This window comes from Morone saxatilis, unplaced genomic scaffold (genome assembly GCF_004916995.1).
Source record: "Morone saxatilis isolate NCDOM2014 unplaced genomic scaffold, NCSU_SB_2.0 Contig1, whole genome shotgun sequence".
Classification (NCBI taxonomy): domain Eukaryota; kingdom Metazoa; phylum Chordata; class Actinopteri; family Moronidae; genus Morone; species Morone saxatilis.
Window position 1 is genome coordinate 8,126,174 of NW_023339651.1, and position 11,270 is coordinate 8,137,443.

General features: G+C 38.2%; 2 protein-coding genes across 2 annotated transcripts in view; one reads left to right on the forward strand and one right to left on the reverse strand.

The window, feature by feature from the left end:
- LOC118327943 (A disintegrin and metalloproteinase with thrombospondin motifs 3) overlaps nt 1-2,425 on the forward strand; it is a 45,711-nt gene extending 43,286 nt beyond the window's left edge. The window contains exons 20-22 of the mRNA XM_035661490.1: nt 462-591; nt 1,426-1,533; nt 1,634-2,425. Of these exons, the coding sequence (XP_035517383.1) occupies nt 462-591; nt 1,426-1,533; nt 1,634-2,199 (804 nt within the window). The 3' untranslated portion in view covers nt 2,200-2,425. The remainder of the gene's footprint in view (nt 1-461; nt 592-1,425; nt 1,534-1,633) is intronic.
- Nucleotides 2,426-5,019: 2,594 nt separating this feature from the next.
- star2 (steroidogenic acute regulatory protein 2) lies at nt 5,020-8,628 on the reverse strand. Its single transcript, XM_035669383.1, has 7 exons — nt 8,551-8,628; nt 8,334-8,441; nt 8,116-8,252; nt 7,838-7,996; nt 7,325-7,509; nt 6,521-6,614; nt 5,020-5,124 (listed from the first exon to the last, which is right to left on the reverse strand). The coding sequence occupies exons 1-7, from the start codon at nt 8,612-8,614 to the stop codon at nt 5,020-5,022; spliced, it is 852 nt and encodes a 283-aa protein (XP_035525276.1). The 5' UTR covers nt 8,615-8,628.
- Nucleotides 8,629-11,270: the final 2,642 nt, after the last annotated feature.

Genomic DNA, 11,270 nt, shown 5'->3' on the forward strand with positions numbered 1-11,270 from the left:
TTATGAACAGCTGGTACAACCAAATCCTGGTCTCAAATTCAGTCAGTACTAATAGGAGAATAGTAAAGTAACTCCAACATGTTATGTTCATTTGCAGTATTACATGAAGGGATAATTAATAATACAAAACATTCGGGTATATCAGATTTTAAAAATAACATTTTGCAACATATCCACTTTGTAGTTCTACCATTTGTCATTTTTTACTCACCTTGAGATTTTTCATTGTTAACATATCTTGTCGCAAACAGGTCATGATAGTCTTGCCTAATCTAATCATGCTTAAACACAAATGAACTGTTGGATGCATGTATCAAGATTTAATTGTTTGATGCGGTAGACCCTGACAGTGGATGTCAAGAGCTACAACTTAACACATTTCCTATAGCTTTAACATGTATGTTTGTGTATTTGTGTGTGTGTGTGTGTGTGTGTGTGTGTGTGCGTGTGGTGCTTTATAGTGTTCGGTGACTTGTGATGAAGGGATTCAGCAAAGGCAGGTGGTTTGCAAAGCCAGCGACAACACCATCGGAGAATGTGAGGGCGAGAAGCCAGAAACGGTCCTTATTTGTAAACTGAGTCCATGTCCAGGTGAGATTATAGTGTATGTAACTAGGGAACAGGATTCACACTATATTTACCAGGTTGCTAACTGTCTTACACACACTGCTAGAGAACTGCTAAAGAAACTGTGTTTCTTTTGGGGAACTTGTGGGTGATTAATTTTAACTGCATTCTGCATATTTAGTCATCTGGCAGTAGCAAGGCCAAATGATACTTCACATAGTATATGATGTTTTTCTGACTAAGAAGTTGTCTCACAGCCAGATCAAACTGAACACATGTTTTAATCTTTCTACACAATATTAGCCTTGTGGAACTGAGCAGAATTTAGCGAGTACCAACAGTTAGAAGTGAAATAATCAACTTACTAATGTCAGGTATGTCAACAATTTGCCAAACAGGCCTTAATTGTAGACACATTTCATCCTCCCAGGATGAATAACGCCTGCTCGTCTAAGTGCACTTGGTCCTTAATGTACTCTAAGACAAAGAACCATCTGAATAACTTAAAGAAACTGTCTAAATATATTTTTTTTGTGTCAAAACATTTCTGCTCTGATGTCCACCTGCAGCGCTTCTCATGTTTCTTCCTCTTTAAAGGGTTGGGAGCCACCAATTCTTTCTGTTTCCCTTTACAGGCAGTGAGTGGAAAGTGGAGTGTTTTTTGTCAGAAACAAGAAGAAGTCCAGGTTGTGCCCTGCTTTCTTTAAATAGCACCACGCTTTATTATAGGTTTCTAACAACACGACTTCTGTTTTCTTACAGTAGCAAGAGGTGGCCAGAGCTTTTCTTGGATCTTGTGGCTGCTGTTTAACGTCTTATTTAGAAATATTTTTAGCCTAATTTTGTCCTCCCTTGCAGGACAGCCAGTGTCTTCTCACACCGTTGAAACAATGGAAAACTCCACAATAAAAGATGAAGCTGTACACCAACGGGCTCCTGAAAACACTGTCCACAAAATCTCTTCAAGTAAGTCAATATATCATTTGTTACATCAATCAATTGCGTACACATCTAAAGCAAAATCTTACTCTTACTGTAATGATGTCCTCTCTTCTGTTATTACTAGATGAGCCATGTCTGGGAGATAAATCGATTTTCTGTCAAATGGAGGTTCTTGCCCGTTATTGTTCCATCCCTGGATATAATAAGCTTTGCTGTGAGTCTTGCAACAAGAAAGAAAGCCTCGCCACATATTCTCCTGACCTCCAAAACACCCCAGTGGCCTCAGCTGAACTTGAGACCTCTGCTCCTTCTCAACCTGCATCACCCAAGGCTCCTCTACCCACTACGACCCAGAGCCCGTTGCAAACCACTAAAGCCATCAGCAGACGGTTTCGCTCCACTGCTCCGGTTCCAACCACCGCTGCCACTGCTGAAGCCTCGCCATCCACGGGTGCTGCTCCGCCCCAGGGTCCCACCAGTGACTCCTTTCTCACAGCTGAGAAGGGAGACTCAGACCCAGGGCCTCTTCTACCTCCAGGGCCACCGCGGCCCACTGCAGACTCCAGTGGAGGTGCCTCTAAAGAGCACAGTCCAAACAGCACTTTAGGCCCAGTCGCTGCCAGGTCAAGAAGGGACGATTTAGGATCCGAGAGGGACTCGAGTCACAGAACCCTGTCAGCTCAGAAATGAACAGTGAGCGTGATGTTGTGAACGTGCTGCTCAGTGAGACGGTCTCAAACATCAGCTCACCCGTTGCAGCATCTGATAGACTTGCTGCAGATATTTTCCTTCTTTTTTTTTTTACAAAGATTTTTTGTTCCAATGCCAGTGAACTTAGACCAGACCAGAGATGGTTACCTCATCAAAACTCCAGAGTGATCTGTGTGCAGCATCGCTCTGCCCTCTGTGCTTCAAATATGAAATGGAAGAAAAAAAGTTGTCAGGTGCTGTAAACTAAAACGACTACAAGACGTGTTCAAAATGTGATGACTGCATTGCTACATTCATGTTTTTATCTGTGTACAGTTGTGTAAGCCTGTTTTTTCAAGTGCATTAGAACTACTATTGAACTTGTATTGTGAACATGTGAGGAGAGGTCAAAGGCCATAGTTGTGGAGGTGCATGTGTCAGCTGTGGGGACTAGAGTGTGCCACTAGAATGATTATAGACCCTGCCAGTGTTCACTTACAATCAGTTAATATATTGCTAAGTTGAAAAAAAAATAATTTTAATAATGCATTGAGTAACGAAGTAAATTGCAGATTACTACATTTTAATTATTATTCTGTTTTAAGAATTAATAACATTTTTGAAATAGAACTGCAAAAATAATTTTTAAATTGTATTTTCTTTCTATTTTGTCCTACAATCGTCTGCTACACTTTCCATTTCCTGAACTGAACTTTGCTGAGCCAAGAGGTTGTTAGCTTAGCATACGTGAAAACACGTAGAAACAGTTAGCCTGGCTCTGAAGTTCTTCTGAAAGTTCAGAAAGTTAATAATACAAAACATTTGTAGTCAATCACTACTGACTGTATTTCCCATTTTTAACCTGGGGAAATAATCAGCAGCTCATTGCACTTCTATAGATTTCCTGAGTTGTGCTCATAACAGAGGACTTTATTTACTGTGGCCATTTTTTTGCAGAGGAAACATAAAGTCGGATCAAAATCAATTTAAACTGATCTGTTTCTTATTAAAACAAACAGGTTGTCCTAAAAATAAAAAGCTTATGCTGAGTATATATACAGTTAAGTAAAATATGGAAGGATGGTAACACTTTATTTTAATGGGTGTGCATATTCCGGCATAACATGAAACCTGACAAAAATGACTGTCATTGTAATAAAGTCAATTTGAGGGCAAACCTAATTCTGCTCACAGGTACGTTCTCAGCGTTGACATATCCTGCCATAGTAATCTTAATTGTCAAACACAAATGACGAGTTGGATGCATGTATCAAGATTAAATTGCTTTATGCGGTAGGAAAGAGAAACAGAAATGTAGTAACAACCGTTCCTGCTGTTTCAAAGCTGGGTTGCAGCAAAGCGGGGCAGTGACTTCCCTGGAGTTTTGTCATACTCGTGGAGAGTAAAACTGTTCATTAGGAAATAGTTTGCTTTGCCCTAAAAACCAAAACATTTGTTTTACAAAGTTTAAATTGTCAATATTCCTTCACTTTGGACAAAGCCTGCATCCTGTCTTTACACTAAACTAATCATAACTTCAGCTAATCCTTTTCTTCATCATTTAAATGTAATTAATCATTTTATAATGGCATTTAAAATTTACCTGATTATTATAACTGATTATGATAAAACACCTGTTAAGTCTATAGTCATTCCAGTGGCACACTCCAGACTCCATAGTCACAACTCCTGGCAGGGAGCTTAATGGCTTCTCTGTCCCCGGTGCTCTTTTTTCGTTGTTTGTTCCCAAATTCAACGTACTGGTGATTATCCTCACTGGTAAAAACTCATGACTGTTTGTAAGCCAACCCCACTGTAGCATGCCCTCTGCCTGCCTTTGTGGAAATCAGTTACTTACGCTTTAAAAACAAAAAGATTTAAGAAAAAACTCATTATGTTATTTTGATATATTTTTCAGACAATAATGTATATAGTGTAAATTTCCCGTTATGAAAAGAAATGAACAACCAGGAATAGAACGGAAAGTATGTTGCAATTGGAAAATACAGGCGATGCTGTAAGTCTACAGACTGTGGTTGGTCTTACTGTTACACCATTCCTGCATTGCAGTTCATAACATTATGTTTATTGTATAGTTCTTGTATATACGTATGTGAATGAAAGCTTTAAGTGTTAATATTTATTGAATTTTTAAGTGGTATGGAGAACAAAGTAAAACACATTTAAAAGAACTGAGATTCTTGTTATTTGACTTTCCTCTATTTGGCCTTCATTTACTGTTGTTATATTTAGACTTGAGCTTTTTCATAGATTCCATTTACAGGCAGACATGTAGGACTACACAAGTTGTCCTTGAATTTTTGTTTTTTTGTTTTGTTACAAAAAATTCACAGATTGATTCAGTCTGAATTGAGTCATAGTTGAAAAGAGGCACCTGTTATGCACTGTTTCTAATAATGTGGTATTCAAAATGTTTTTACAATGTTGATGGTAGAAAATGAATCAGGCAAAATAGGCACATTCAAGCTCTTTATTAATTTTGTCCAGTCATATGCAATGTTGTGTCAACAGACAAGTGATCACTCCTAATCAGGAAATCTTAATGAGGTTTGATTGGCACACTGTGATATTTATTCCTATTATATGCCAGCTTTCTTCTGCCAGCCTGGCTCTGGGCTGCTGACACTTGTATCTGCCAGTGTTCGGGCTGAGTGTCTCCTGCAGGCAGCGTTTCTGCTCTCGCTGAAAGGACAGCGTTCAGTCAAGCAGCTTGGCTGTCACCGTGCCTCCATCTCCCGGTCTTCCCCTGTGAGTGATGCTGCTGGGTGCTGCTGCGATGTGGGTGTCACACAGACTCAGTCAGCGCAGGGTGGCTCCCGCTGTGAGACGTCTGCGGAGGTGTCTGGTGAAATCCAGCTGTGCTCGGGGCAAAGCCTGATTGACAATGGACTTTGGCAGCCAGCCCTGAGAACAACATTAATTTTGTTAGACACCTGGATGATATTTTGGTGACTGTCTAGGTAAACAAAAGGGAGTATCAGCTAGCTAGTTTGCTGCTGCACAATTAGTATGTGCTGTTCATAAAAAATATGCAAATGCTATATACGTTCTTTAGAACATTAGTATGTGTATGAGTTTTATTTCCATCAATTATACAATTTCTGGTTTTATAATCCACAGTTTTTAAAGTACTACAATTAAAACAATTATAACTTAAATAAAACTGAGATAAATTGCAAGGATATTTACAGAATCTAGCTTCAGATCAATGTTTTTGATCACAAGAGAAGGATTAACAGAACAACTTTTCTTTATAAAAGTTGCTATACCAGTATTTACAAGTACATATATTGGCACAATTACTCATAAAAAGTACATTATCTGTACCAGATACAATTTTAGCTGAGTACTCAGTTCAAACCTAATCATTTGTATGCAGTTTTAATGTCAAATGTAGCTTAAGTAGGCAGCTCCTGTCTGTCCTGTGAAAGTAATAAATTTATTCAAGTACTGTACTCAAGTATTGAAATGTTGTGGTACAGTTTTTACCATTGGTCAAATAAATAGTTGTTTTGTTTTTGCATTTTTTGGCTTGTGACCCTTTACAAAAAAGCTGTGTGTAGTTGGACCCTTTGACAACTTTCAGCTGTCTATGAGACCCATTTCCCCTCTAAACTTCTCAGATGGTATTGGTATTGTAAATGCTGCTTACACACTGAATCATTATCACTGAAATCCACTAAACAGCAGCTACATCTGGCTCCTCAAACCATCCTCACTTGCACTGCTGCTGTTGATTGATTGTGCTGTTTACTCCCTCTGCCACCCTCGGACTCTCCAGGTCTGGTTCCTTATCTTTCTGTAGCTATTCCTTATCTCAAAATTGTGTGTTTTGTATCACAGTATGTCTGCTGGGTTCTGCTGTTAATCCTGGGAGAATATGAACAATGTGTTCTATGTTTATCGAGAGCATCTTAAAGAGCAGATTCAGACATTTCTACAGTGATAATTCCACCAAGTGTGCCCTGGACTGAAACCTGCACATCATTTTAGCAGATTGTTTTTCTGAAAAAGATTGGTTGTGTGTAGTACCGTTTTGTTTTTGAATTGTTTGTCTATTGCATAAAGCGGAAAATGGCAAACCTAGGTAGCACACTGCTCATCTGATGAAACCCTGGCAGAAGTGCTGAAGCTTGAAATCAATTTGCAGTAATAGGAAAAGCACCTGTACACTCCCATCCGTGCAATATTCATACACATATTTATTGCTATAAATGAATATCACACACACATTTGGGTCTGCAGATGCTTTTTCCTATTATCGTTCACAAAATGGAAAATACATTACATATGAATTTACCTTTACATCCATATTAAGCAGCCATGTGAAGCGGCTTTTTCTTGTGTCATCGTCCAGAGACTGAATGACGATGCAGGTTGGTCCATCCTCGGCTCTGTAAACATGCAAACTCATTAACTTGCTAGTACTCAACCAAGTTTTAGTGTGGATTATGTGTTTGTCCATTTTGTATATTTTTATTTTCAAACTGTCACATAAACATATTGTGTACATGGTGGTGTCACATTGCAGACTCCTTGGAAGGTGACCCACGGCGTCTGTAGATCATTCTAAGGTAATTATACACTAACTAAATACACTAAAAACATGCATACGCATATTAAATGCGATTTGCCATATCTTGTAAATAGAGTTTCCTAAATCTTACACACTGGACCTTTAAAATAATAATAATAACTGTATTTATACAGTATCTTTAAAACATGCTTTAAAAGACAGAGCAAAGATATACAACATAAAATACAATGGCTATTCCTCTATCCTCATATTTTTCAAGTTCCTCTGACATCAGTCTGATAAAACATTTTATCTCTCACACATGAGATATGACTCCAGAAGGCCACTGATATCACCTGGTGCTGAGCACGTTTCCACAGACTGTCAGAACAAATTAAAATGTCAAATCAAAACACTCCACTGGATTTATTATTGTAGAGTCAAAGATGTTTTTCCATTTTGTTCTGACATCTCACTGCCTGGACGAATGAGATTAGAGGCCCTGTATACTATAAGAGAACCTTTAATGAAGCTTTTGATTATATTTTAACACACGATGATTAATGCCTAGCTGCGTTATGGTCCTACCTCACAAAGCCTGCCTGAGGTGGAAAGGACTCCAGCTGAATCGCTGCTCCTCCAAGATAAACGGCCGACTTTTGTTTGCAACTGTGTCTGACACTCAGGAAATCCCTTTGGCCTATCAGATTTCCTGCGGTCTCGGCTGAAACCTCGTGAGTGACAATTGTTTCAGGTCCAACATGCTTCAGAACCTGCAACACAGGACACAAATTTAGCTTGCACGTGGACTGCAGAGCTAAATTGCAATTGAATGTATTTAATGAGAAGTATAGCAATGCAACAATACATTTCCTGCCGTTAAGAAATGGCATGAATTCAATTAATTATGGCTATAATGCGCACAATGCAGACCTTCACATAATGTGAATCACATTTCAAGTGAACAAGAAGTTGACTGAAATATAGTTCTGAAAATCTCTTCTAAACTCAGGTTGCTTACAATAAAAAGTATTTACGTTTACGGTATTTTTAGGTTACAGTTTCACAGTTGATGAAATATCTAATTATCAGCAGCTTTACTTTGATATGCTGTATGCTCGGGTTCCACTGGTGCATCTCCTCCACCCTGACAAACAAAAGGTCGTAGAGCTCATCCATGCTGGCCTCCAGGACCGCCTCCAGCCTGAAGACCTTCCTGGCCCCCGGCATCACTTTGCTACAGATCACATCCCCGTCGCTCTGAGAAGGGAGCAACAAGCAAGCAGATAAACACAACGGTCACTTAGATTCAGCAGAGCATGGAAATTGGAAGCAAATTACTTCAATAAAAATTAAAAATGAAATCAATGAGATGCTACCTCTGCAATCTCAACTTTCCATCCTTCTTTGTCCTCCAACATACTGAGAGCATTCCTCATTGCTTCCTGGCCTTGTTGTACATAGAATAGCTGATCTTCTGTTGATGGCACAGGCTTTATATCTTCAAGTTTGGGCTCTGCAACAGATTCTTCCATGTAATCTTTCAACAACTACACAACTGAATACAAAATACAGAATTATGTGTATGTATTTTTACCAGTATACTTGAATCCAGCATGTGTTCTTATGTGATGTTGGATCTGCCCCCATGTCTGCAGGTGTGCGAGCTCCTGGCCTATCACTGCCACAGCTGTGCGTTGAAGTCCTGCATGATTGAACAGGAACAAAAGCTCATTAGTCTTACCCAGAATGCAGCATTTGCAAGCAAATGAATAAAGAGAAAAGTCCTCCCTCAGATTACTGAGAGTGTTTACCTGCCATACTCCTCAGATGTGCGTAGGAGATTCCACAGCAGAGCTTTACAACAGCAGGCAGCATATTGTCTGTTTTCGGCAGTGACAGCAAAGAAACAGTGCGTGTCTCTGGTCTTTATATGGCTTCTGAAGGACGTTGTGCTTAGATAAGCGCCAGAGAGGAAGATAGGACCTGTTCTGAATTCTGCCCTGAAGGCCACACTTAACAAGAGCTTTATTAACTAGACAGAGAATGAAATCTAACAGAGCTATGGTTATTTTGTGCATTTGTGTGAATTTGAATCTCCAACTTTAACAGACTCTCACATGCTGTATAATGACAGTGCCACCGACATGACTGAAACAGTTAAATGTGTAATTTTTCTTTCTAATGAGTAACAATGATGAGTTTCTAAAATAGCTCTAATTAAAAGACTACATGAAATACATAATAATTACCCTCTTGAGAACATACGGCTATTTTAATGAATATAATATGTAATAATTGGTCCCTTTAAATGTGCACAGTTGTAGCTTTTTAGAATTTATCAGATGCAAAATTACACAAAACCCAATCAATGACTTCTTTATTACATACAAAATGTCCTCAAGTGATGCATGATACTTTGTATCTGTGCATCTTCACATAATTACTTTAATTACAAATTTGCTTTTGTCTTTCATCTCAATATGTGTATATATCAAATATTATAAAAACTATTATATAATAATATTATCAAAAATTGGGTAATGAATCATTAAAAACTGTTTTTGCAACAAACAATTATCTTAACCTTTGTGTTGGTATAATCACTTATTATACAATGATGTTTGAAGGAATATTACTTTTTGACCAAGAAATATGACTGGGAGATCCTGTAGAACCTGTTACATGTTGAAAATATAGTCATTAAAATTCAACTGAAATAAAGGGTGTTGCATAAAACATTTAGTTTTCAGTACATTTAGTCCGTAGAGAGACATCTTTTCACTTATAAATATAGAAATTGACCTTTACTGAGCTGTTGTCACCTTAGGCAAAATCCACAAGCTTCTGCAACATACAATTAATTCAACTTTAAAAATTTTCATTAAACCCTCAAGTTTTTATTCTGAGTGGTGGACAAAGGATGGATAAAGGTGGATAAAGAGTTCAAAGTTCAAAGATCAAAGTTTTCATAGCGAATCAGTGTGCAATGATATTAAAGATGAATAAGTTAAAGGTCCCTATCTAAAGGCATTGTTTGGTTTGTCCCTCCTGGGCTGCAGTAGAAACATGGTGGTTTAACATGGCGGACTCCATGAAAGGCGACCAATGGTGTCTGTAGATAAAAACAGCTCATTCTGAGGTAACAAAAACATATCAATTCCTGTATTCCGGTGATTATACACTAATGAAAACATATCTATGAATATTATTTTTCATTTCTGCTAATAGATCCTCCTAAATGTTATGAACTGGACTTTTAACTAAATAAAACCATATTAAATCAGAGTGAGCCATGGTGAGAATCTGAAAGGCAAGACTAATAGCACTAATTATCAAAAACAGAGTGTGAATTACTGAATCGTGTGTACAGGTGAGTTCTCCATGACACCTCCTGGGCTACGTCAAAGCACACAGTCAGGCAAAAAACAACCTCCCTAGCAGAGGATGATGGTCAAACACATGAAATGCCAAAAATATACAGGCTATATTCAATTTGCTGATGCAATCTGAGTAGACACTTTTTTGCTACAAGTGCAGTGTTACCTTTGCACTAATTGGCAGGAACCACTACTACAGGATGCTTGAAGGAACCAGAGAAAATCTGATGAAATTTCAGTTAATTTTGGCCAGAGCCATGAAATGTGACCCTGACAGACAGCAAAGATTAGAGCTGTCTTGTAAGGACGACTGTCACACTGATAAACTGGCTGGGGCTAATGTGAAAAGATGCAAATGCAATAATGTTTGCACTGCTTTACACGTGTCTCATCAAACACTAGGGTCATATATTGTGGGGTAGAAATGAACAGATTGCATTATCATACACTATATAATGAAGAAAAAAAAAAGAATAATTTCCATTCTGGGTTTATATTACCAAGAAAACATACTGTAGCTGATGGACTCTTCTCAACATTTGAGCAAAGGAAATCTACTACACACCAAATAGGCCAAATGGTTATCAGCTCCCAGAAGCTGAAAGATCATAAATGCCATGCAGGCTGCACCACTTGTACACTTGTGCCTGCATATGTTTGACACAGAAGAGCAAGAAGGTGGTCAGGGGAGATGGTGGGTGTGGGTGGGGGTGGTTAATCATCTCCACTTCTGTAGAGTGAATTCTCAGAATTCAATATCCTTATCATTTCTCTCGTGGGGCCAACCAGGAATATTACGCCAGCAATGATATGCATGGGCGGCTCAGAGAGATCAGAGAAAATATTTTGGCTAGTTAACATATCTGTGTGACTAACACTGACCCTGGAACCAAAAGTTTATCATTTAATTTAATTTAATGAATTCATGTTTTTAATCTATTTGTTTATTCATTCATTCATCACTACACTGACTCCTTTTTGAAAGTTGCAATGTATTTTTGAAGTATGATTCCAAGACACATTAAAGGGTTAACGGTTAATTTCATTCATTCATTCATTCATTCATTCATTCATGCATTCATCTGTTATCTTAGTTTAGTTTAGTTTTCCAAAGAAAGAAACTGCTCAATTTCTTTGCACAACATTTTACTGCA

Excerpts from the sequence above, each read along its gene's own strand:
- star2 (XM_035669383.1), bottom strand. The coding sequence starts at position 8,614 with ATGCTGCCTGCTGTTGTAAAGCTCTGCTGTGGAATCTCCTACGCACAT. Across the intron at positions 7,997-8,115 it reads GGAAAGTTGAGATTGCAGAG|AGCGACGGGGATGTGATCTG; the intron begins GTAGCATCTCAT and ends CTCCCTTCTCAG. Across the intron at positions 7,510-7,837 it reads CGAGCATACAGCATATCAAA|GTTCTGAAGCATGTTGGACC; the intron begins GTAAAGCTGCTG and ends CCTGTGTTGCAG.